The sequence below is a fragment of the Girardinichthys multiradiatus genome, chromosome 20 (genome assembly GCF_021462225.1).
Source record: "Girardinichthys multiradiatus isolate DD_20200921_A chromosome 20, DD_fGirMul_XY1, whole genome shotgun sequence".
Lineage (NCBI taxonomy): Eukaryota > Metazoa > Chordata > Actinopteri > Cyprinodontiformes > Goodeidae > Girardinichthys > Girardinichthys multiradiatus.
Genome location: NC_061812.1, coordinates 14,878,872 through 14,906,493, shown reverse-complemented (window position 1 = coordinate 14,906,493; position 27,622 = coordinate 14,878,872). Strand labels below are relative to the sequence as shown.

Genomic DNA, 27,622 nt, shown 5'->3' with positions numbered 1-27,622 from the left:
TTAACTGTTGAAATGCTGGAGAACAAATACTACCTGCCTCGTCTGTTTTCTTGTTTCATGATTACACATTGTATTCAGGTGAGTGGTGGGCATAATATTTATTTTATTAAAAGAAAGAACATTTTATAAGTCACTTTGTTTAAACGTAAGTGAGAGCCATGCTGGCAGTTGAAAACAGTGGCAGTTTTTTTTTTTTTTTTTTTCTCGTTTTTTTCTGTAATATGGATTGAATAATACAAGGCTCCTGCATTGATATTTTTTTCTTTTTTAGAGTTCGGTTAATTATTGGTCATGTTGTTTCCTGAGCAAATTTAAGAAATTATTATAGAAAAATCTTCTAACCTTATAAATTCTATGAACAGACATTACAAAGAAAAAACAGAGATGATTTAGATCAATGGTGTGTGCATGCGTGTGTGTGTGTAAGAGTAGTGAAGAACATTTTGAATTCAACTGACTTGTAATGATACATTAATTCAACAAAATGTTTTAGAAAAAGTAAACATTAACATGATTAGTAAGAAGATATATAGAGCTTTTGGATATTTTGAAATGAATAAAAAATTACAGTTGGAATGCTGGAGAACAGTCAAGACCTACCTGCCCTGTCTATTTACTTCTCTTTCATTATTAAACTGTGTTTTTCAGCATCTGTTACTGGGCACCTGGCCTGAGACCTGTAACACATATATTGTTCTCAGATACTGTTCAAGGGATTGCTGCAACAGAATACAGGTAAATCTGTTTAAAAGAGGGAAGTCTTTAAAAATGTGTCAGAAAGACAGATCATTTTCCTTATCCCTAATGTGATGTCACTAGAGGCATGTGCATGTGGACTCTTGATTTTTGGAAGTGTGGATTTTATTTGGATTACATAAAAAATTAAAATAGCATAGCTAAACAAATAGAAAGACTGACCATGGCATGTTGTTCTATGGTGACAAAATATATTTAAGTTGAGTTTAAAACATTCTCCAGAAAAAAAGCTGGTATCTTTAAGATCTTGTGACAGAAAGCTGTGTAGCAGTATGTCTGTTCTGCTGTTAGTATTGCTGTTCTGTTGGCCTGATGGCAGCATGCACCTCAAAAAGTTAATGGAAGAGGGTGTGTGGAGTCTCTGGCACTGTTCTGGGCCCTGTTCCTGCAGTGTCACTGAAAAAAATACTGGACAGAGGGTAAGGGGAACAACAATGACCTTTTCAGGTCTGTTAACTATCATCTGCATTACCCACTTGTCAGCCATATTTTTGCTTAAGTACCACAAGGTGCAGCATGTCAACAGTCACGGCTCTGTAGATTGCTGAGAGGATGTTAACATGGAATGATGTTTGTTTCAGTTTACCTAAAAAAATGCAGTCTCTGCTGGGCCCTATTTCTCTATCTCAGTGGTGTTCGTTCACCAGATAAGATCATTAGATTTTCATATCAGATCTCCCCTCTCACTAGTAATGCTGGGAGATGTGTCCTCCAGTCGTGAACTCTGGAAGCATTGATCTATATATTCATTTTATCCATGATGAGCACCTGGGGGGGGGGGGGGGGGGGGGGGGGGGGGGGAGAGACGTTTGCTGGGCAAAGGGGAGGAGGAGTAACCACAACACGAGCAAACTCAGTTAATGGTTGATAGTGTAAATTAGCAAATGCAAAAGCTAGATCGCTTGCTGCATGGCCAGGACTTAATCATGTTCAGAAGAATGAGTAAGCACAAGTCTGTCACGTTTATGTCAACCATATCGTTAAAGTGGCGTCGCTCGGCCTGTCGGCGGTTAAATGATGCGGATATATGTTAAATGTTTTATCTTCAAATTTCATACTGGATATGTGGGAATGTGTCACGATGCTTATTCTACAATACGATTTCAATCTTTCTGTAAATAGCCGGAGGTTGTCTCGCGCAGCTTCTCTAGAAATTGCGTAGTCTTGAAATAATAATCAACTGTTCTGACCGAACCCTCTACCATAACAACCAATCAATCTGGGTTACTAGGATCCAGCAAGTAACGTCTGAGTCACAGTTTCTTGCCCTGCAGTGCAGTGCCCTCTAGGCGTGGTATTATTTCTGGAGAAACGAAAACGAAAACTAGCAAGCATTTATAAAGCCGCCCCCTTTGCTGGCGCAGTCACACACTCGTCTGGGAGAAGACACCTCGATAGAACTGACTGGACCTTTCTACAAGTTCAATGCTAAAGTAGGCTACTGTAACTTATTGTCAAGGACATTTCTGTAAAGGTGAGTGACTTCCAATGTCCTTTCATTCTGTATGAATGTAAAGACAGTGGTCAGGAAATATTTAGGATTAGCTATGAACGAATATCCACAACTTCAAGGTACATTACAGACGTTGCAACAGTTGACGAATAAAGAAGAGCTGTTTTTAATAAAGAGCACTGCATGTACAGATCGTTAGTTGGGTACTTGTTTGGGGGTATTGGGTGTCACTGGGTTGCTAAAACATAACATGTTTTGTTATTGAAGGGCAACATCCGTTTCGAGAGACGGGAAACTTCCTCGAACGCGGAAATGAAGAAATGAAGCGGTTCCTAAAGAGGGCGCACTTTTCCTTTGGCAGAAGTCATTAAAATAATGCTGCGCACGGCTTCAAATGACTGCAAAGTAAATGTTCTGCGCAAAACTATTTAGATTGATTTAAAGTACAATATTGTGCGGGTATTTTAAAGAAGTTGAAATGTACATTTATAACATACTAATTTTGCTCTAAAAACCGAAAAGAAGTATTTCCAGTCTGGACATAAACAATGCGACTATCTTCTTCTTACCTGCGTGCCGTATTCCTTTTGACCTTCCAAAATCCTGTTGATTCTAAGAGTGGGAAATACATGCACTGATAAGTGGTTTATAAAGAAATTAATTGTTTCCCATCATCTAGTGTTATCTGTGTTCTACGTTTTGTTTTTGTGTTCACATTGCTATTTTCCTTTTTTCATTATTTTTCTGTGTAATTTATATCTATTTTCACTTTTCTTTTTCTTTTCAGAAATAACCTGTGTTACTAACCTGGAAATCAACAACTGCCACATGAAAGGCGATGGAAAGACTGACTTTTAGTGCAGGCAGAAGAGGGCCTCATAATGGTTAGTTTACATCCCAGATCCCAGTCAGAATAATACACACACATGCAGTACTGCAGCAGTATCAATACTCCTTCAATATTTTTACATTTTGTCAGATTACAGGCACAAACTATAATGTATTAAATTCAGTTATTTTTATTTATATGGCACCAATTCACATTTCACATTTTAATTCACATTTCCAATTGAGTACATACATTCCAAATTGATCCTAGTTATCAAACAGTGCGTTTAAGTTCAATTTATTATTCAAATTGGTTAAAAAAATGTTCCAAGGAAATGCAGCAGATTGCATCTCTTTAATGACTTGCTGCATTCACTCCTCCTGCCCCTGTGGCAACAGTGGACACAGTCTCTTACATTGAGTTGTTGACTTTGCAGCAATCCTTCAAACTAAGCATTCATGTAGCGACAGCAGATAAGAAAAGAACACCTCTCTAATGGAAAGAAACCACCATCAGAACCAGGTTCACTGTAGGTGGTAATCTGCCACAATCGACTGAGTGTTTGAAAAGACAGAGCATACACAACAACAACAACAACAACAACAAAAATGATCTAGGAGTACTTTCTATGTTAAAGAAAATTAAAAAGCCAATGGTGGTAAAAGCTCCTTTAGTGGCTTTGTCTAGGAGAGAAACAGGGTTAAACACGGAAAGCCAGTACCAAGTGTATCATTTGGAAGGAGAACATGAATTTGTTGGTAGAAGGTAGCCCAGTTGATTCCCCCTTCCAGGAAGTTGTCACAGCTAAACAGAACACCAAGCCAGATGTAGCTATGTTGAAGAGAAAAAAAGACAAAGAGAGAACATAAAGTTAAAAGCTGAAATCAGTATTAGTGGATAAATATAGCTGAGTATCATCAGCATAACAGAGGAAATTTATCCCATGCTGTCTGATAATGTTATTAATGGGAAGCATATACAGTACATAGTAGAGAATTGACCTAAGCATTTAACCGTGTGGTACTTTACAAGTAACCATGGAATGTGGAGATTAATCATTTACATGAACAAACTGAAATCGGTTGGACAAATAAGCCTAGTCAGGTTATTTTGATCCCTACATTATCAAGACTTTCTAAGAGAAAACTGTGATCCACTCTATCCAATGCAGCACTAAGATCCAACAGAAGTGCAGATGCAAGTCTATTATCTGAGGCCATAAAAATATCTTTAGTGACGTTCACCAGTGCTGATTCAAGGTCAAATTTATTCATATAGCACATTTGCAACAGCTCTGCTTGAACAAAGTGCTTTACAAGCAAAATAGCTAAGTGTTAAAAAAAAAACCCCATCACAAATAAAAATAGAATACGAAAAAAAAAAAAAGCATAAATAGAAAAAGCAAAATGACTGCTGCTGAAATTAACAAAACAGCCAGAGGGATAAAAGACACAATGAATAATAGGATAAAAGAAAACAATTTTAAAATTACAAATATAAAACTAAACATTTAGGTCTTCATGTACCAAAAGCCAGTTCATAATAATGAGTCTTCAAAAGTGATTTAAAATGCTCCAGAGTTTGTGCAGATTTAATATTAAGAGGTGGGCTATTCCAGACTCAAGGACCTGCCACAGCAAAAGCTCTGTCTCCTCGAGAAATAAGTTTAGACCTGGGAATAAATGGCATTAATTGAGTGATAGGCCTCATAGTTCTTTTCGGAGCAAGAAAAGAAGCAGCTCAGAGAGGTTTGAAGGGGCAAGACCATGTAAAGATTTAAAAACGAAGAGTAAAATTTTAAATTACAAGCTATAAGAGACAGGAAGCCAGTGAAGGGAAGCCAACACTGGGGTAATGTGCTCATTTGTTTTCATACCAGTCAGTAAATGAGCTGCAGCGTTCTGTACTAACTGAAGGCGGTGACTGGAGGACTGTTCCAAGCCAAAGAACAGGGAGTTGCAGTAGTCCAGTCTGCAGGTAACAAACAAGTGAATGACATGCTCAAACACATCAGTAGGAAGTCATGGCTTCACCTTACCAAACTGTCTGAGATAAAAAAAAAAAAAAAAAAGCTAGATTGGACCACTGCACTCATCTGCCTCCACAGTTTAGACGAACTATCAAAAAAAAAAAACACCAAGGTTTTTTGATGTTATCCTTACAATAGGAGGATAAAGGGCCCAGATTACAGAGTTCCCAAAATAAAACAATCTCTGTTTTGTTTTCATTTAGTTTTGAAAAGTTTAGGAACAACCACTGTTCAACAGTTTCAAGGCAGCACAATAAAAGCTGAAATGAGTCTTTCTCTGTTTTTAAGGGCAGATAAATCTGAAGGTCATCAGCAAAGCAATGGAATGAAAGGTTATACCTTGAAAATGTAGATCCCAAAGGCAGCACGTACAGTGCAAACAAGGCTGGACCCAAAATTGAGCCCTGGGGCACACCATAACTGAGAGGGGCTAATTCCAACTGAAGGGATTCATGTTCACATAAAGAGTCCTTTCAGAGAGATATGACTGAAACCACTGAAGAGCAGAACCTTTGATCCCAACACATGATTCTAGCCTTGCGATAAGGATATCTTGATCCACTGTGTCAAAAGCTGCCGACAGATCCAACAATAAAAGAGCAGCAAGGCAACCAGAATCCAAAATTAAGAGAATATCGTTAAAAACTCTTAAGAGTGCAGTCTCAGTGCTATGAAGTGATTTAAAACCAGACTGAAACTTTTCTGAAATTCGATTTAGATCAAGGTGGGCCTACAACTGTAGGAAAACCACGACTTTTGAAAGAAAAGGAAGCTTAGAGATATGCCTATAATTAGCCAGGACAGTTGGGTCTAGGTTGGAGAAGCTGAACTACAGCCTGTTGGTTTCAGTGCTATGAGCTCTGAAACCAGACTGAAACTCTTCTAACAGTGTAAGTGCTCACACACTTGTTAGCAATTATTTTTCAAGAGTTTTACATAAGAGATGAATATTAGATCTCGATCTGTAATTTATTAAGTCATCTTGATTAAGAGGTTTCTTAAGTAAAGATTTACTTACAGCTACTTTAAAAGCCTGTGGTATGCATTCATTTACTAAGGATAGATTAATCATTTCTAAAATAGGGGTGGTAATGAAAGGGAACAATTTCTTAAAATATTTTGTTGGGTTTGGTTCCAACATACAAGTTAGTTAACAATGGTTAGTTGAAGTTTAGAATGTTGATAATTAAGAATGCTTGACTGAATCAAAAACCATCCAAACGCTCCAGTTATCTCCAATGGGGCCTTATTTACTGAAGACAAAGTAATCATGTTTGGGAAAATGGCAAGGATTTTATTTTTAATAAAACCATTTTTATTTATAAAGAATCCTATAAAGTCATTATTGCAGAGAACTAAGGGAATGGCTACGACACTGTGTAAGTTAGCAACTGTACTAAAAAAAAAACAAAAAAAAATTACCCATATTCTCCTCTAGTAACGATAAAAAATATGCTTTTCTAGCTTGGCGAAGTGTCTTTTTATACAACAGTAGACTATTTTAAAGTATGCAGCTCCAAATTAAACCAGGTAACCAACCTCCTTTGAATAATTACCTTCTTTTTCAAGAGGGGATATATCTGTTGCAATACACAATGATGATTTTATTGATTTTTTATTTTTTTTGAAAACCATGTAAAATGTTTCTTCTATTTCACAAATACAAGTTACTTTATGTTGGCCTGTTAGATAATATACCCCAAAAAACAATAAATGTTGTGGTTGTAATGTGAAAAATCGATTTAAAAGTTCAAGGAGTACAAATACTTTTGCAAGGCACTGTGCACACATCTCCTGTGTATTGTAATCTTTTCATCATTCACTATATGATTATTATTTGTCTTGCAGATAATGATACTGGCCAACATGAAAACAGGCATGGACAAAGAGGCCAATCGGGACAAAGACGAGGAGGCTTGCTGGGAGAAAGAGCAAGAGAGCAAGACGTCAGAAGAAGAACACAAAGTCAAGGGAGTAGTCCAAGAGATGCAGACAGACAGAGAGGAGGAAGAGGAAGAGGTGGAAATACAGGTGGAGGTGCTGAAAGGCAGAGATTCGAAGGAGGCAGAAATGAACATCTAGGTGGAGCTGAAAGACAAGGAATGAGAGCAGGGGCAGCAGGAATAGGTGTAAGGAGAGGAGGACATGTTGGAGACAGAAAGGAAGGAAGGGGCGAAACAAGAGATGGTGCAGGTCCAAGTCCTCGTAAACTTGGTTATAAAACACTGGAAGAACTTTCCAAACAGGAGCCGTCTATTGTGGCCATTACACTCTCTTCAAACCCTGGCTTTCAAGTGCTGCTTGCTGAGACACCAATGAGACCAGACCTCATCCAGCTTGTCTGCCTGGTGCTAAGCAAAGCCTTTACTTCAAGGACAGAACGAGGCACCCGGCAGCACCTGGCTGACATCATAAAAGAGTCAAAGTTCTTAGGCACCACCTTGCTTCATTATGTAGGAGGCATGATGTCTGACTCCAACCCTACTCGTAGATCACAATACCCGCACCATCTGGAAAATATCCTAGCCATTCTCTCAGAGGTAACCACTACCTAAACAACATGCTACTTGCTTAAAAAATCATTTTCAGCTAGTAGATAATGCTTTGGTGTATTAAACAGAGTAAAATAATTTTACTTAATGAAGTATTCTTCATCTATGTCTATTAGGTGGTAAGTATCTTCCCTGCAAGTTCTGTCAGGACAGTGAATATGCTAGTGACGATGGTCCAAGCCTCTGTCAACACCCTGAGGGCATCGGGTGTAGACATCCTGCCTAAAATAGAGGAAAAAATGGAAACTCTGAAGGGCCTAATAGAACATCTCCAGGAGAGATCGAGAAAGGGTACCCTCCGTACGGATAGGGACACGTATGCTCTTCTAACTGATGGTGATGATAACCAAGGTAAGGCCTCCGTAAGATATTTCTAATCCAATAATTAGCTGTAAAAGTATTTTTCTGGGTTTAAGTCACTGAAACTGCCTCAATTTCTGCTACAGGTGAAGAACAGGAAGATTTCAGGAATATACCTCTCTACCCAACTCCTGAGGAGTTCCAGCAGAACCACAGGCCATTTCTCAGACCCAACCTCACTTCCCAAAGATACACAAACACCCACCTTTACCTTGATACACACTTCCGGCTGCTCAGAGAGGACTTTGTGCGACCACTCCGCGAGGGAATTCAACAGTTGCTCCAGAACGAGATGGACAGGGGAAGGAATGATAACCCAATGAAGATGAAGCGCTTTGATGACATTCGTGTGTATTCTGACACACACTTGGTGGTGCCCAAGTGCACACAGACTGGTCTCGCCTACATTGTCCAGTTTGATGTTCAGCCACTTAAGGTAAGGCTCTGGAAAGATTTCATCAGTCTAATCTAAAAATAAAGATATTTATAAACCGGACTGGTAATAATACTTTTATTTTCTTTCTTGCAGTTTGTGCGCTGGCAGAACTCCAAGAGGCTGCTCTTTGGTTCCCTGGTCTGCCTGTCCTATGATAACTTTGAGAGCTTCTTGTTTGCCACAGTGTCTGATCGAGAACCCAAAGACCTGGAGAAAGGGCTGGTCCAGATTACCTTTACAGAGGAAAGCAGAATCAAGTTGGCCAGAATACAGGTGAGGCAGAACAAACCTATGCAGCTAATCCCAGATCATCAGAAAAGCTAATTAATATAGATGCTTTAACATGTTTATGTTTTGTTGTCGACAGACTGATCAGTTTTTTCTGATGGTTGAGACAACTGCGTACTTCGAGGCCTATCGATATGTTCTGGAAGGCCTAAAGGAGCAGACTGAGGAAGATTTGCCCTTTCAGAGGTAATGGTATTTTTATTTGTGCTGTGGAAGAGTTTTGAATGCCATTGTGCATTTAAAACAAATAGGATGTGTAGAATAAAGGTCCTTCTCAAAATATTAGCATATTGTGATAAAGTTAATTATTTTCCATAATGTCATGATGAAAATTTAACATTCATATATTTTAGATTCATTGCACACTAACTGAAATATTTCAGGTCTTTTATTGTCTTAATACGGATGATTTTGGCATACAGCTCATGAAAACCCAAAATTCCTATCTCACAAAATTAGCATATTTCATCCGACCAATAAAAGAAAAGTGTTTTTAATACAAAAAACGTCAACCTTCAAATAATCATGTACAGTTATGCACTCAATACTTGGTCGGGAATCCTTTTGCAGAAATGACTGCTTCAATGCGGCGTGGCATGGAGGCAATCGGCCTGTGGCACTGCTGAGGTCTTATGGAGGCCCAGGATGCTTCGATAGCGGCCTTTAGCTCATCCAGAGTGTTGGGTCTTGAGTCTCTCAACGTTCTCTTCACAATATCCCACAGATTCTCTATGGGGTTCAGGTCAGGAGAGTTGGCAGGCCAATTGAGCACAGTGATACCATGGTCAGTAAACCATTTACCAGTGGTTTTGGCACTGTGAGCAGGTGTCAGGTCGTACTGAAAAATGAAATCTTCATCTCCATAAAGCTTTTCAGCAGATTGAAGCATGAAGTGCTCCAAAATCTCCTGATAGCTGCATTGACCCTGCCCTTGATAAAACACAGTGGACCAACACCAGCAGTTGACACGGCACCCCAGACCATCACTGACTGTGGATACTTGACACTGGACTTCTGGCATTTTGGCATTTCCTTCTCCCCAGTCTTCCTCCAGATTCTGGCACCTTGATTTCCGAATGACATGCAGAATTTGCTTTCATCCGAAAAAAGTACTTTGGACCACTGAGCAACAGTCCAGTGCTGCTTCTCTGTAGCCCAGGTCAGGCGCTTCTGCCGCTGTTTCTGGTTCAAAAGTGGCTTGACCTGGGGAATGCGGCACCTGTAGCCCATTTCCTGCACACGCCTGTGCACGGTGGCTCTGGATGTTTCTACTCCAGACTCAGTCCACTGCTTCCGCAGGTCCCCCAAGGTCTGGAATCGGCCCTTCTCCACAATCTTCCTCAGGGTCCGGTCACCTCTTCTCGTTGTGCAGCGTTTTCTGCCACACTTTTTCCTTCCCACAGACTTCCCACTGAGGTGCCTTGATACAGCACTCTGGGAACAGCCTATTCGTTCAGAAATTTCTTTCTGTGTCTTACCCTCTTGCTTGAGGGTGTCAATAGTGGCCTTCTGGACAGCAGTCAGGTCGGCAGTCTTACCCATGATTGGGGTTTTGAGTGATGAACCAGGCTGGGAGTTTTAAAGGCCTCAGGAATCTTTTGCAGGTGTTTAGAGTTAACTCGTTGATTCAGATGATTAGGTTCATAGCTCGTTTAGAGACCCTTTTAATGATATGCTAATTTTGTGAGATAGGAATTTTGGGTTTTCATGAGCTGTATGCCACAATCATCCGTATTAAGACAATAAAAGACCTGAATATTTCAGTTAGTGTGCAATGAATCTATAATATATGAATGTTAAATTTTCATCATGACATTATGGAAAATAATGAACTTTATCACAATATGCTAATATTTTGAGAAGGACCTGTATGTTTGAGAATGTTTTGAAGGGAAGAAAATGTACAAGTGATGCTTTGCAGATTAACTTCCTGGTAACATTAGTTCTCAAGAGTGTGTAACCTGAAACTATGTCAAAGCTTTTCTTTACGATTTTTTTAAAGGAATTAAAAAATACCCCTAATTTAAATAGATTCTCTAATTGCTGTGATCCGGCTCTGTAGTTAACAACTCTGCTAACTAGGATTGCACAATATTAGGAAAACATGGCATTACAATTTCATCATTTAACTACCCAAGGTTTCCTCAATCATTTATTTTTTCCCATCATCAGAGTGTCCCCACCACTCTCCCTGAGCCTTAGCATCTCAGGCACTAGGATCTATATCAAGTGTGGGCAGACAGGACACTGAAAGTTCATCCACGTAGTTGAAAATGCAAGCAGTTTTAATCCACATAAAATATTATAGCAAACCAACCAGTCTTTCGCAATATGAAATTGCACACCCTGGTAATGCAGTGATGATTGCAATTCAATGTACTGTAGAACTGTACTGCGAACCAAAACATCCGTCACAACATATTTTAACATCCATGGCATCGGAATTGATGTAATCTTATTTTTCCCCCAGATATTGAATTTTTTGGGCATTATGTATTGTGATTCTTAGAGAAATAGCTTGGCTTTTTCAATTCAGCCTACGTGTCCCTGACAAAAATCACAAAAATTTCATGTAAAATAAAAAAAAAAAAATCCTGCAGCTCTATTGCTGGTATTTGGAGAATACTTATTTTTGAGGTTGAAATGCAGACAAATCAGTGTATCATTTGGGAGAAACGCCACCAAACTCTCTCTCTCTTACAAACTCATTTAAATCCTTCTCTCTAGCTCAATTCATAACACATATAGGTTTTGTATTTAAATATTCCTCCTGGTAGAGCACACTCTAACCTAAGATAGATAAATATTGCTACTAGATATTAGCTAATACTGTGCCTGCAGAAAAAACAGTGATTTCGACTTACAAAAAAAAAAAATGTTTTACATGAAAGGTAGTTTTTTTCAAGGAAGGGTTAAAGCTTTGGGCAGGACGGATCTCCTGTTGTGGTCTGTGCCACAGCAGATTTAAAGAAGCCTTTGACTGAAGATAATCTGTTGCGACTACATTGTGAAGAGGATGCTTGTGGTTAGTGATATTGTTTTTTTATTTTATGAAGCATCCTTCTCAGCACAATAAGCTAGAAGGTCCAGAACAGTCTCTTGTTTAACATTTTTAACCTACTGTTTCTGAAGCTGCTGCCCCAACAGATGACTCCAGATGATATTGTTCTCTTTACAACAGACTTATTGAACATTTACAACATCTTGCTGCAAATGCTGAAAGACCTAAGCCAACCTAACCTGCAGAAGAGACACTCTCTTTGTAATGTCCTGTTAATGTGAATTTGCATGTTTCCAGATACATTGTGGAGTGTTCTACTGATGTGCAACCACCAGCTTACCTAAGAAGAAAAGATGTTTATAACCTCTCACCTGTTGCCAAACCTGAACACAAAAACAGCATCAGGCCATTTAGCAGCCTGGACACAGAGGCCTGGCCTGACATGGAAGAATTGGGCCTGGATGAGTCTCAACTGAAAGCCTTTCAGCTTGCCCTCACCAAGGAGCTGGCAATCATGCAAGGACCTCCTGGCACTGGTGAGAAACCTAAAACATGTTGCCTGAGGCACTATCCCATCTGTGATAAAAAAAAAAAAAAAAAAAAGCCTAAGACTGAATGAACTGCCCGTATTTGTATAAATCAGGAACCTAAACTAAAAATGATGCCAGTAAATGCTCAGGTTTCTTCTTACAGAAGTTCCTCTCAAGATGGAATAGCTTTCCTAAATAATACTGTAACACAGACAGATCTATTCTGTGTCTTCTCTTCAGGAAAAACATATGTTGGCCTAAAGATTGCTCAGGCTCTGTTGACCAATCAGGAACTCTGGAACAACGGCGACCCGGCTCCAATGCTAGTTGTGTGCTATACTAACCACGCTCTGGATCAGTTCCTTGAGGGTAAGCAATGATAATGAAATCTAATCTATTTTTCCAGACTGCTTAAATGGATCAGGAAATGGATCAGGAAAGGCCTAATATCAAGATAACAAATGTATCTACTCTACATGCAAATGGTATTTTTTCATATAAAAATACCTCGGATCTATTTTAAGTTATAAATAATTATTTTCCATGGGAAAGTGAGTCCAGGAATCGGAACCATAGTGCAAACAATGTTGAAGGAAAATTCCATGGTATTCATAATTCATTTGGTTTGCATCTGATCTCAGGCATTCATAAATTTCTGAGCGACGGCATCGTGAGAGTGGGAGGTCGCAGCAACAGTGAGATCCTGAAAAAGTTTAATCTGCGTGAGCTGACCCACTCACAGAACTTCAAACGTACGCTGCCACCACACCTTCGTACTGCATATAATCAGGTGAACTCTCCCATATCTTCTAAGTTGCTGTGCGAAGCAGCATCACCTAACAGACAAAGAAATAACATGTTTCAGTTTCTTATTTTCTTTTCGATAAAGTTTAACATTGTCTTATGTAATTTACTCTTCCTGTTCTAAAGATCTACAGGCAGCTGTGTGAGGAGGAAAGGGGAATCAAAAACCAGAGCATGAAGCTTGAGTGTTCTCTTAAAGGGGTGATGCGCGAAACCTTTCTTCAGAGGTTTATTTCAGATATACACTGGGAAAGTCTCATCTCCCCCCCTGTGAGTCAACAGAAAGTGAAAGTAGCTTTTTTTATGTGTAAACTAAAATAGAAGAGCAACCAAAATACAAATCTTTAGTTCCCAATAATTTGCAGATAGAGGACAGCTTTGAGACTGTGAAGGGAAAGAACACCAATGTGATGATGGAGTGGTTGGGTTTGGGATTGACTCACTTCCAGCAGAGGGAGCCAGAGACTGCAAAAGGAAACGACGGTAGGTCTTTCAAACTGTAAAAATAGTATATAGGTGTTTGGTAATTGGCTTTACGACCTGCTTAATTAAATGCTTCCAGAACATTAAAATGACCATAAAGGCCTCGGAAGAATTCTGTTTGACTGCCAAAAGAAATAAGCAAACTTGAAAATGCCTGTATAATGAAATGTACTCCACATAAATATAATATTGTGTTTTATAATATTTTGAATTTATAATTATATTCTCTTTCTCTTTAAGTTCTTTCATTTTGTAGCACTTTATTTTGCATCGTATTGCCTTGTTTAAAAATATGTTGTTATTAAAAACTTGTTATTTTATAGTATTACATTTGTACCCAGAGACCAAAATAATTGTTATCCTGATTGTCATTCAATATGTTATTGTGTCCTGTACAGCAGAAGAAGCAGTGGAGGAGGAAGATGACCTCATTGAAATTGCAGAAGAGGCAGAGCTGATCCAAGCAGAGCGGATGATTGACGACGGCTGGACAATTGGTCCCAGAGCTGACAGAGATGACAAGAAGAAAGGCAAAGTGGATGAGAGTGTCAGGGAAGTGGAAGAACTGATGCTGGCTATGAACCTGGACAACATTGATGTACGGGTTCAGCAGAGTGAAGAAGCATGGCAGGTAACAACGTTACTGGATTTTATTTATATACCAAAAATATCCAGAGCAGCCCTGTCGGTTCGGCATACCGAACAAATACAGCCTTGTTTAATACCTGAACACATGTGGAATGTTTTGTAGCACAACTTTAAAAAGTGACAATGAAACAAAACAGAGAGGACTCCCAGGTATCACCAAACTCAACTACTTGGGAACATTAAGGTTTCTCATGAAGTTGCAGTGGAGAAAGATGGGTGGACTGTACCAAAACTTTATGTCAGTGTATACTCTATACTTAATGAATTACTCAACAATAACAGCTTCATGCCAAATGCAAACATCGCTGGTACTGCAGAAAAATCAGCTAACGTCCAAATGGCTACCTGTAGAAACCAATCCACCCAAATTCTGTACATCTTTTAAAATGCAAGAAGGAATGTCCATTAATAAGGGAAAGCTGCATTCTGGTATACTTGGATGTCCATCCATCCATCCATTTTCTATACCCACTTTTTCCACACAGGGTCACAGTGGTGACCCTCGCTAGTGCCTATCTCCAGGAGTCTACAGACGAGAGGCGGGGTACACACTGGACAGGTTGCCAGTGCATCGCAGCACTAGGATCTCAAAACATCAAAAAACTGCAAATGATATAAACAGTTTTTATTTTCAAATATGAGAAGAGTCTTATTTAAAAATTATGTGTCACCCAATGGAAAGACTTAAAGTAATTAGCAGGCGTGTGAACCCTGTCACTTGCTTTAGAGGTGTTCATTATCTTGTGTGCTGCCCTTTTCTATAGCACAGCCAACAGTTACAAACCACTCAAGGGACCTTTTTAACAGTCTAGCGATATCATTTTTCAAATAGTACATTTAAATTTAATGTTTATTTGAATCAAATGAACATAGTATGTTCTTTCTTTTTTTTTTTTTATGAAAATCACTATTGCAGCATGATGTACTCAAACAGCATTTTTATTCTTAATACTCCAAATAACTTTTGCTCAGTCAGGAAGGTGCCTCTGCGTAATATTATCTCTTCATACTTTTTTGGCACTAGTGGCCTTTATTGTAGTAATCTGATAGGAAAGAGGGTATGGAGAGAATGGTTAGGGATTTGAACCCAGAACAACCTCGTCAAGGACTACAGCCTCTGCACATGATGTGCCTGCTCCACCAACTGAGCCACCCAGTGCCCATCTCTTCAGAGTTAATAACAATAGTTTATGATATTTTTCGGACTGTTTAACAACATCCTATTTCATTTAATTATTAAAAACAGCTAAAGTATCAAGTTGACTGTTATAAACTGAAAGTGTGATGATAAAAGTTTACCCTCCCCTTGTCTGTCTAGATGCAACGGGACCAGAGGAGAAAGATGAAGAACAAAATCAAAAAAGAGATTGGGAAGAGTTCAGTTATGACTGAGCAGGAGGAGAATAATATTTTAAACATTTGGAGTCTTAATCTGGAAGACAGATGGAGACTTTACCGGTATGTCTGCATTTCTAATGATATTTCATTTTCTCACCACTTACCTTTTATTTTCTTTCTGTCTCATGTTTCTATTGATTATTTTTATTTTAACTGCCCTCGCTTTCATTTTTTTTTTCAGTGTTCTGCTTTATTCCTTTTTTCCCTTATCAAACCTGTGCTTGCAGAAGTAGTATGGTACCAGAGTGTATAATTAAGTCAAATAATCTGTAAGAAAATGCATCCCACAGAGCCAAGTTGTAACTGCAAGCTTCTGATTACTAGGAAAACAGTACTGTGGGGTCATAAATGATTAAAACCAACAGGGTTTTGTTCTCTCTTCTTTGGCAGATACAGTATGTATTTTTGCAATTGTTTAACTACTGTGCATTTTAATCTAGAGTCCAATAATTCATGCATAATACATAAAAAGTCATTTGTTCCTTAGTATTTAGTAGTATTATTTTTATTTATTGATTTCTGCCTTTATATTAGCAATTAGTTTTACAGTAGGTCATAAAGAACTATACTGAACTGTATAGGTGTAGTCTGATTTCCCATTTCTATAGACCAACAGTGGACATGCAGTATATTTATGTAGACAGAAGAGCCATATAAGCCAAGCCCTATCCTTTCAATTATTTTGTGCTTTCAAAATCTAAGTTGATCTTATCTCTTAGTGCGGATATCGAGTTAGACAAAGAAACTACAGTGATCATGGAAAGAACATGTAGTGTTATTAGTAGTAGTAGGCTTATTCATTTGTCTTATAATAAATGTAATCATTACATCATCATCATTTGGCTATGTATAATGTAATGATTGAAAAGGCTTAGGCAGGAGTATATGCTTATATAAATATGTCTAACTTACTTACTCATCAATAACAAATACTCTACAGAATGACAGAAAACCTAACAATACATAATTTACAGCTTCAATCATCAAAAAGTGCTTTTCTGGCCAGTCTTTTGAAAACCAAAAGCAAATTACTAATTTTTAAATATATACCTTATTCATCACGTAACTTTACTCCAATGATAGAATTGTATTTCTTTTTGATACCTTTTTTTTTTAGCTTTTTTTACAGTAAATTTACAAACACTTCTCAGATCATTATTTATCTCCCTCATTGTGGAAAAAACTGAGTCTGGATGGTGACATTTATTTTGCTCTGAACGCAATTTGTATTATTTTTGTAATAATTTTAGTCATTAAATTTCATCAGATGGGAATTTAGAAATAGTGAATTTCTCCGACCATAATCATCACATTTTGTATCATATATTACTGTATGATTGAAATGCAAGGTATTTTTGTAGAAAACATATTGAATTTGAAGTTGTTTTTAAAGGTGTACACCAAGCTTTTTTACACCATAAATCTTAGAAATGGAGATAAACAGTGTCCTTTGTCTCTGTAGAATCTAATCTGTAGGTATCACTAGTAGTTCAAACAAAGGCAATATTACATTAGCCAACACACAGAACACTGCTTCAACTGAAAACCTTGACACCTACATGTGTTTTACATTTTGTTTACTTGCTTGTGCAGGTTGTGGGTTACACGATACAGAATAGAGCTTCGTACCAAAGCCCTAGAGTCTGAGCAGGCGTACCAAAATGCAGTGGACAGACTGGCTGATGTCAAACGGCAGGAGAATCTTCATATCCTCAAGAAAGCAACGGTACACAATTACTAGATTTTTTTGAACTGTTAAAACAAATATTTTTGTAGAAATGCTAACACACTGGGTCATTGTCTAGAGAAAATGCCCTACATTAAGTTTAATTGAATTTTTAAACAAGGTTATCAAAATAAATGTAACATTTTTACATTGTTAGACTGGCCAGCTTGTCCTCTTTCCTATGTTAGGTGGTATTTAAACATTTTTATGACCACAAAAGTTAATCCTAGTTAGCTGTGTGGTTAAATAGGCTTAAACCATATTCTTTCTAGGTTATCGGCATGACAACAACAGGGGCGGCTAAGTTCCGTAAAGCTCTGCAGGAAGTACGTCCAAGTCTTGTGATTGTTGAAGAGGCTGCAGAGGTCCTGGAAGCGCACACCATCACCACACTGAGCAATGCCTGCCAACACCTCATCCTCATTGGCGATCACCAGCAGGTACAAGCTGTTTTGTACAAATCGAGGAATTTCAAAATAAATTTGTGATCTTGCATCTCATTAAACTCAGCATCACAGATTTTTCACTGGTGCACGCTATTACCAAACTGCTTTTACCTGTTTAAATTGGTCCCACTTTGAAATGTTTAAGCATGACATTCCTGTATTGTATTTGTTCTATTCCCTATGTTCTTTGAGGGTATGGCAAACATGAGATTATAGTAAAACAGCTAGCTATTACTGGAGACAGAAGAGATTAGTGAGGAGTGATATTCTGGACATCAGTAGACTAATATACAAGGCCTGCCAAGCACATATGGGCAGGCAGCCTGTCTAGATATCTGTGGCATGTCATCACAACTACACTCAGTTCCATCACACATCTAAATATTCTGTCCTAATCTCATCTTGCTGGGTAACTTCTGTCTGCTGTAAACCAATATTTGCATATATTACCCTGTTTATTCATAGACTCATGCTTGTATATGAACGAACCAACAGTAACAACAGTTTTACTGAAAATTCAGTGGGATTAATTGGACTTGGTCTTCTCTTGCCATGAGTTTAAACTATCTGATGTTTACTTCAACTTAGAAAAAAGGTGTTTATACTTCTGAATCCATGCATGTAATTGAAACTGGATCCCACTTTTCCAGTAAAATAAGTTTTGGCATTGTTGTGCTATTCATTTATCACAGGTTTTGTGTTGAATCGAGCAGAACACAATGCTTCACATTTTTACTAGAATTTGTCTTGCCTCCTCCACGCCCCTCCCACATACTGTACTTGTACAATCACACTCTGTCCTCTAGCTAAATTAGGTTTGCACAAGCACACATAGACACTTAGAATTATGCATACAGGCAAACAGTGGGGAAAAAAAAACTGAAATAAAATATAATACTTTTCATATTCATGTGCTTTCAGCCCAACACACAAATAGCAAACAATGTCAACTCTACGATTAGCATTCTTTTCACTTTTATCCAGGAAGCTTCAAACAAATCCTCACTTGAAAATGGCCGTAAAGTGATTGACCACTTAATTCCTTAATCACATGGTTGGAGGGATGGGATGGGATGGATGTATGGATGGATACAGTTATGAACAAAGTTCTACTACATTTCAATTTAATCACAACTTAAAGGAGAGGCTTAACCTGATTAAAAACATTTTTTTTTAACCTTTTTGATGCATAAATATGCATCACACATCTGATTTTATTTTCAGCATAGTTCTCATACAGTCAAAAAAACCTGCCTTACAGAGTGTAAAAACAAAGGCAGAGGCACACAGACAACAATTTAACAATATCAAATTAAAAACAATACTAATTTGACAAATTATTTAAAATTGTCTCTATAAATGCAGGCAGTCAGTTATTTTCTATACCGCTTCTTCCATAATGGGTCGCAGGAAAGCTGGTGCCTATTTTGTCTATGGGCGGGAGGCAGGGTACACCCTGGACAGGTCGGCAGACCATCGCAGGGCAACACACAAACAACCATGCACACACCTCAGGGCAATTTAGAGAGACCAATTAACCTAACAGGCTTGTCTTTGAACTGTGGGAGGAAGCCGGAGTACCTGGAGAGAACCCACGCATGCACGGGGAGAACATGCAAACTCCATGCAGAACGACTCCTGGCCGGGAGTCGAACCCAGGACCTTCTTGCTGCAAGGCAACAGTGCTACCGACTGCGCCACTAAAATCTAAAAAAGCTATAAAAATCAGATCAAAAAGATACATAATAAGAATGTGAAACTAACCTAAAACAAATAAAATACAATTATGCAAGGAAATCATACAGAACTTGTGAAGTTCAACTAAAGACCGGGTAATAAAGATGGAAAAAAAAAATGCCTTGATAGATTGCAGAACTTTTTTTATTTTATTGTATTTTAGGTGTACAAGATAATAATTTACATGTGATGTTTTTTTGTTTCTTAGCTGAGACCAAGTGCCACAGTGTATGATCTTGCTAAAAACTTCAGCCTGGAAATGTCTATGTTTGAGAGGCTGGTGAAAATGGGACTGCCTTACGTGAGACTAAACTATCAGGTTTGTCTTTTTGCATTAATTTTTCCACTACTGGCATAAACTAAATGCAACGTTAGCAGAACTTGGTTTTGAAACACAGGTTTCAATCTGTTGGAGTTTGCTTTGTTAATCTTTGTTTGTGTTTTACTCTACAGCATCGTATGAGGCCGGATATTGCTCGTCTTCTGACCCCACACATTTACTCAGAGTTGGAGAACCATCCCTCTGTGTTTGAATATGAAAACATCAAGGTACTGAAGCATTTTCTCTCCTGAAGTGCTTTTTTTCTGCTTGTTCAAACCAATAGACATTTGATCTCTCATGAATAAAGATATTTATTTAAAGTTTTAAATGTTAAAATGACATTAAGTATACTGTATGCTGAAGATAATCATGAAATGTGCTTTCATTTTAATTTAACAGGGCCTGAACACAAATCTATTCTTTTTGGAGCACAACCACCTAGAGGAAGATATCAAAGATGGAAGAAGCCATCAGAACAGTCATGAGGCAAAATTTGTCGTTGCTCTGTGCCGGTACCTCCTCCTCCAAGAGTACAAACCAGAACAAATTACTGTACTTACGACCTACACTGGCCAGCTTCACTGTTTGCGCAAACTAATGCCTGCCACTGACTTCTCAGGGGTCAGAGTACATGTGGTGGACAAGTACCAGGGAGAAGAAAATGACATTATTTTGTTGTCTCTTGTTCGTAGCAACCCACAAGGAAAAGTTGGCTTTTTAAACATTCCCAATCGTGTCTGTGTAGCTTTGTCACGCGCTAAGAAAGGCCTTTACTGTATCGGCAACAGCGAGATCCTAAGCAGAGTGGAACTGTGGAGCAATATCTTCCACACTTTGAGGGAGAAAGAGCAAGTTGGAAAAGCTCTGACGCTGTGCTGCCAGAATCATCCAAATCGCCAAGTCAAGGCTTCAAACGCAGAGGATTTCAAACAGGCACCTGAGGGGGGATGCACCCAGCCTTGCCAGTTTCGCTTGGATTGTGGCCATGTTTGCCCAAGAGTCTGTCATCCCTATGACCCGAAGCACAAGGAGTTTAACTGTACCAAGAACTGTGAGAAGATTTTATGTAATCAGGGGCACAGGTGCACACGTTTGTGCCATCAAGTATGTCCAAAGAAATGTCCAGTGAAGGTTGAGAAGATCATACCTCAGTGTCAACACAAACAACAGGTTCCTTGCCACCAAGACCCAGTGACATTTACATGCCAGGACCCTTGCCTTAAGCTGCTTCCCTGTGGACATGGCTGCGATTCAGTCTGTGGGAGACCATGCAGCACTAAGTGCATAGTGACAGTCACTTTACGACTTAGTTGTGGACACATCCAGCAAGGTGCTTGTTTTTACAAAACAGGCAAAGAGCAGCCTGAATGTAGGGCACCATGTAAGCACCAGTTAAAATGTGGGCATAACTGTTGCGGTACCTGTAGCAAGTGCTTCCAGAGGCGCTACCACACCCCCTGCGCTCGACGATGTGAACGTCTTCTGATCTGCTCTCACAAGTGTATGGAACCTTGCACTCGTGATTGCCCCTCTTGTGAGAGGCCCTGTGAAAACTGCTGTGTCCACAGTAAGTGTATGAGGAAGTGTGGACAACCATGCGCTCCCTGCATTGAGCCCTGTGTCTGGAGATGTCCTCACCATAACTGCACGAAACTTTGCCATGAGCCATGCGATCGTCCACCGTGCACTCAACATTGTACAAAGACCCTGAAATGTGGCCACCCATGCATTGGTCTTTGCGGAGACAAATGTCCAAGCAAATGTCGCTTCTGTGACCATGATGATGTCTTAGAGATTTTCTTTGGCACTGAAGATGAACCTGAGGCTCATTTTATTCAGTTGGAAGACTGTGGACACATCTTTGAATCTACAGCTATGGACCAATGGATGTCTAACGCCAACCAAGGACCTGAAGAAGAGCAGGTAGCAATAAATCTAAAAGAATGTCCAAGGTGTAAAACTCCAATACGTAAGAATCTGCGCTACGGATCACACATCAACCGCAGTCTGGCTGAGATAGAGATGGTAAAGAAGAAGATAAATGGAAAGCAGTCATATATTGATGAAAAAAGAGGAACCCTTCAAAATCAATGGATTGAAAATCTTATATTTGGTGAAATGTACGTTGGAAAAGAGTATATGGAGATCCAAGAAAAACTTGAAAAAACTTATCTGACAACAAATGATCTGTGGATCATGGAAAACAAGATTGATTTTCTGATCAGAGTTGCAAAGCTTCTAAAAGTTCAAAAGGAAAAAATGTTATTCACAGATGGCAACATGTTTCGGCAGAGTGTCAATCAGTTCATGTCTTGGCTCAATAACACAAACCAAAAGTTCACAGACCAACAAGTCTTTGATTTGCAGAGAGAGCTACAGAGACTCAACTTACTGGCTGAACTCAATGCCCGTTGTCACATTGCAGACACAAAAGGCCAGATGAGTATAATGCAGTCTGAAGTTCAAGAAATCAGACATGCCTTGGAGATGCCTGGCCCGTTCACTGAGCTAGATCAACTAAATGTGAAAGAAGCCATGAAGAGACTGGATGAAAAGTTTCCAGTCACGGGCTTGGGGATCAGTGAAGAAGAGAGAAAGATGATCGTCTCAGCAATGAAAATGCCACCGGGCCACTGGCATAAATGTCCCAATGGCCATGTCTATGTTATTACAGAGTGTGGAGGAGCTAATCAGAGATCCAATTGTCCTGATTGCAAAGCTTCTATTGGTGGAGCAAACCATAGACTGGACAGTGGCAACGAGGTTGCCACAGAAATGGATGGAGCCCGGTATTCTGCTTGGTCTGAAGCTAATAATATTGTGAACTTTGATCCACAGAACATCTAAAAAGCAATGTTAGAAACACCAGAAATTGTATTTGCTCTTAAAACGTAAAACTCCATGTAATCACTTGTGCTGAATACTGTGACCTTTGTTTAACAAGTGTTAGCCTTTAAAATAGGTATTCATTAATGCACAGTATGGCAGTCTTCTTGCATCAAATTTACTTTTAAAACTCTTTATTCAATTTTTAAATTTAGCTTTTTATTGTGCTACCTGTTTTTACCTCTGCCAAATAAAATGTGCTCCTCCAAACTCACAAGATGTGATTTAGTTTTAAAAAGTTGCTCCTATATAAGTTGCTTAACAACAGAAGAATGAAACATTTAATGCACGACTATAAAGGATATTTTTTAGTATGTCAGTAACACCTGCCCTGTACCCTAACAATAGGTGGCAGCAGAATACTGTAGAATAATAAAATGTTTATAGAAATGAGTTGTAAGGCATGTTTTACTTTTTTTTCATATCAAATAAAAAAAAAAAATTAAACCTATAAGTAATAGCTTGTTTTTTTCTTTTATTTGCATTTGTTCTACATATGTTATCAAATAAAACTAGCATTGGAATTGCCATTAAGGGCAATTTTTAACTTTCCCTTTTTCTTTTTTGTCTAATATACAGGTCCTTCTCAAAATATTAGCATATTGTGAAAAAGTTCATTATTTTCCATAATGTCATGATGAAAATTTAACATTCATATATTTTAGATTCATTGCACAATAACTGAAATATTTCAGGTCTTTAATTGTCTTAATATGGATGATTTTGGCATACAGCTCATGAAAACCCAAAATTCCTATCTCACAAAATTAGCATATCATTAAAAGGGTCTCTAAACGAGCTATGAACCTAATCATCTGAATCAACGAGTTAACTCTAAACACCTGCAAAAGATTCCTGAGGCTTTTAAAACTCCCAGCCTGGTTCATCACTCAAAACCCCAATCATGGGTAAGACTGCCGACCTGACTGCTGTCCAGAAGGCCACTATTGACACCCTCAAGCAAGAGGGTAAGACACAGAAAGAAATTTCTGAACGAATAGGCTGTTCCCAGAGTGCTGTATCAAGGCACCTCAGTGGGAAGTCTGTGGGAAGGAAAAAGTGTGGCAGAAAACGCTGCACAACGAGAAGAGGTGACCGGACCCTGAGGAAGATTGTGGAGAAGGGCCGATTCCAGACCTTGGGGGACCTGCAGAAGCAGTGGACTGAGTCTGGAGTAGAAACATCCAGAGCCACCGTGCACAGGCGTGTGCAGGAAATGGGCTACAGGTGCCGCATTCCACAGGTCAAGCCACTTTTGAACCAGAAACAGCAGCAGAAGCGCCTGACCTGGGCTACAGAGAAGCAGCACTGGACTGTTGCTCAGTGGTCCAAAGTACTTTTTTCGGATGAAAGCAAATTCTGCATGTCATTCGGAAATCAAGGTGCCAGAGTCTGGAGGAAGACTGGGGAGAAGGAAATGCCAAAATGCCAGAAGTCCAGTGTCAAGTACCCACAGTCAGTGATGGTCTGGGGTGCCGTGTCAGCTGCTGGTGTTGGTCCACTGTGTTTTATCAAGGGCAGGGTCAATGCAGCTAGCTATCAGGAGATTTTGGAGCACTTCATGCTTCCATCTGCTGAAAAACTTTATGGAGATGAAAATTTCATTTTTCAGCACGACCTGGCACCTGCTCAGGTCGTGCTGAGCAGGTGCTGAGCACCTGCTCAGCAGTGGTTTTACCACTGGTAAATGGTTTACTGACCATGGTATCACTGTGCTCAATTGGCCTGCCAACTCTCCTGACCTGAACCCATAAAGAATCTGTGGGAAATTGTGAAGAGACCCAACACTCTGGATGAGCTAAAGGCCGCTATCGAAGCATTCTGGGCCTCCATACAACCTCAGCAGTGCCACAGGCTGATTGCCTCCATGCCACGCCGCATTGAAGCAGTCATTTCTGCAAAAGGATTCGCGACCAAGTATTGAGTGCATAACTGTACATGATTATTTGAAGGTTGATGTTTTTTGTATTAAAATCTCTTTTCTTTTATTGGTCGGATTAAATATGCTAATTTTGTGAGATAGGAATTTTGGGTTTTCATGAGCTGTATGCCAAAATCATCCGTATTAAGACAATAAAAGACCTGAAATATTTCAGTTAGTGTGCAATGAATCTAAAATATATGAATGTTAAATTTTCATCATGACATTATGGAAAATAATGAACTTTATCACAATATGCTAATTTTTTGAGAAGGACCTGTACTGCTGAATCAGAATCAGAATGCTCTTGTCATCACACAAGTGCAAGATGAAATTATGGCGGCTGCTACTGTCAAGTACCTGTAACAAATAATAAAGTAAAATCACTGAAAGTTACAAGTAAAATAATTATAAAATTTAGAAACTGTACATATTAAAAAAACAATTTGCAGATATATTTCTACAGAATTCTGACAGCTGGTAGATAAAAACTGTTTTTCAGTCTGTTTTTGAGTATATTTGAGTGACCTGACCCACTTCATTAAGTTGTAGCAAGGGTTACAATATTTGTGTTTAACATGATATTATTGGCAATGAAACCAAAGAAATAACCCTGGAATAACTACTATTCCTCCTCCCTATGCACGACTCCCATTCGCTGGGCTTCATTTTGGTGTCTAGTAACAGTATTGCATCACATTATTATATGATGAATGCGTCCCTGTCACAAGCACAGCTCCGGTGCAAACTTTGCTATCTGAAGGTGGGGGACTACACAAATGTTCTGTCAGGGAAGCGTTAACAATGTGCAAACTTTAAAAGCTGGCCACTCTTTTAGTATTTATAGTGTTCAAGCACTGAGATGAGGGAATGCTGGATGAAAGGCGACGCAGGAGAAAAAAGGGTAATATCCTACAAGGTGGACTGACTCATTTATCATGCCATGTGGCCTTAAATATGCTGCTGTCAGAATGTCCATGGGTGTGCTTCTGGAATAATAACTACCAAGTCCCTCTAAATCTACAATTTCAATGCACAAAATGAGATTTGATCATTGTTAATTTTTTTTTAGAAGTGAAATAAATGATTTTTGGTAAAAACAAAACAATTTGGAACTTAATCATATAATGTCTAGCAGACAGTGCTTTGGTACAATATTCATACATTTTTCACATTTTGTCACAACCACAAACTTCAAATTATTTCATTAGGATTTTATGTGCTAGGCCAACAATATGTAGCATAAAATTGAGATTTGACAAGAAAAGTATGCATGGTTTTCAAAATTACTTTACACATAAAAAACTGAAAAGTGTGTTGTGCATTTAGTACTCCATTGCAACCTTTAGAAGTAACATAATTTGTTAATTATATGCATCTGTCTGTATTTTATTTTAATCTCAGTATGAATGCAGGTGTCCAGAGAGGCCCTAACAAACCGCAGATGGTTAAGGAGCATGAACAAACCAAATCAATAAGAACAAGGAACACATCAGATCCATCAGTTTTAAAATTGTGGAGAAGCTAAAAGCAGTGTTCAGTTATAAAAAAACAATGTTAAAAGCTTTGAACATCCTTAAGAGTACTATTAAATCCTGTAAAAATCAAAAGAGAATGATTGCAGGGGCATTTTTGTGAGACTAGGCCACGAGGCCCATGGTGACTCTAAAGGAGCTGCAGAAATCCACAACTCAGGTGGGAGAATCTGTTGACAGGTCATCTTTTAGTCATGCATTCCACAAATTCGGCCTTTCTGCGAGTAGCAAGAAGAAGGTCGTTTTTAAAGGCCTGCTTGCATTTTGCCACAAGAATGTATTGGTCATGACAAACACGAGACACAAAAGTTTAACCTTTGGACCAGAGTGAAATATGGTGGCAGCAGCATTGTGTTGTGGGCATGCTTTTCTGCAACAGAGACAATGTAGCTCCTCAGTCGATGGGAAGAAGCTAAATGCAGGGGCAATTCTACCCTGCAAACTTGTTGGAGGCCACAGCAGCCTTAGGTCTGGGGCAGGGTTTCACCTTAAAGGAGGAAAGTGGTTCTAAAAACTCTTACCTCAAGGGGGCTGAACACAAATGCACATTATACTTTCAGATTTTCGGTTTAAGAAAAATATAACAAAATCATGTGTCAAATGACGTTTGTTTGTGAGGGAATGTGAAAAGAACCCCGATAAATAAATATAGTAAAGATTATTCAAAGGAACATGACTACATGAACATTAGAATTTTAGAATATAAAAAAAAAGCACAATTACCTAGTAGATATGTGTCTGTTTTAGGTCCTGGGTGTGTACTGTACACTTTTTTAAGGATGTCTCAGGTTATGCAGTGGAAACAACCACTGTATGAAAAAGATGTATCTTCTTTATCCTCACCGTCTGACATCAAATCAGATTAACCCTTTCATGTTTTAGGTCAGTTAGGATTATCAAGATACATTATATTTCCCAAATGTCAAATAAAGAGGAAGATATGTTTATTTTGTTTTTTTAAACAGAGAAGTTTACCTACACTAAGCCGATAAACAATTTTTTTAAAGCTCAGGGTTTTGTAAGCTCCATCCACATTCATCTGTTCAAGCAAAGATATATACAAGTATAAAGACCATGAAGATATCCAACCATTATACTGTGCAGGAAAAAGATGGGTTAAGCGCCTGACCCATGTACAGAGGATTTATTCCTCGACACGGCCGTCCTGGGTTCAATTCTCAGCCCCAGCTACATTTGCCGCATATCTCCCCCCTCTCGCCAACCCCATTTCCTGTCTGCCTACTTTCAAAAAAAATACTGGAAAAATAAAGGCCACTAATTCCACAAAAAAATCTTTAAAGAAAACTGCTAATGGAGTGTCATTATCCCCAGTACTGAATTCGGCTGAAAGGCCACATTTAGAGAGGAAGAAGGCATTACTCCAAAACCAAAAAAGCCAGATTACAGTTTGCAAATGCACACAGGAACAAAGATCATTGTTATATTTGGAGGAAATAATGGAAAATTATTAAACTTAAGAAA

General features: G+C 38.7%; 1 protein-coding gene across 3 annotated transcripts; it reads left to right on the top strand.

The window, feature by feature from the left end:
* Positions 1-1,732: 1,732 nt before the first annotated feature.
* On the top strand, positions 1,733-23,138 carry znfx1 (zinc finger, NFX1-type containing 1). 3 transcript variants are annotated; one of them, XM_047347747.1, is made up of 20 exons: positions 1,734-2,230; positions 2,477-2,614; positions 2,997-3,093; positions 6,916-7,607; positions 7,736-7,970; positions 8,066-8,415; positions 8,509-8,688; positions 8,783-8,889; positions 12,002-12,240; positions 12,475-12,603; positions 12,876-13,024; positions 13,165-13,308; positions 13,404-13,521; positions 13,920-14,152; positions 15,488-15,627; positions 17,161-17,293; positions 17,566-17,733; positions 19,685-19,795; positions 19,930-20,025; positions 20,198-23,138. In XM_047347747.1, the coding sequence occupies exons 3-20, from the start codon at positions 3,048-3,050 to the stop codon at positions 22,643-22,645; spliced, it is 5,718 nt and encodes a 1,905-aa protein (XP_047203703.1). In that variant the 5' UTR covers positions 1,734-2,230; positions 2,477-2,614; positions 2,997-3,047; the 3' UTR covers positions 22,646-23,138. The 3 variants fall into 3 exon arrangements, with proteins under 3 accessions (XP_047203704.1, XP_047203703.1, XP_047203702.1); XM_047347748.1 differs by lacking the exon at positions 2,477-2,614 and having other exon boundaries at positions 1,733-2,230; positions 13,923-14,152; XM_047347746.1 differs by lacking the exon at positions 2,477-2,614.
* Positions 23,139-27,622: the final 4,484 nt, after the last annotated feature.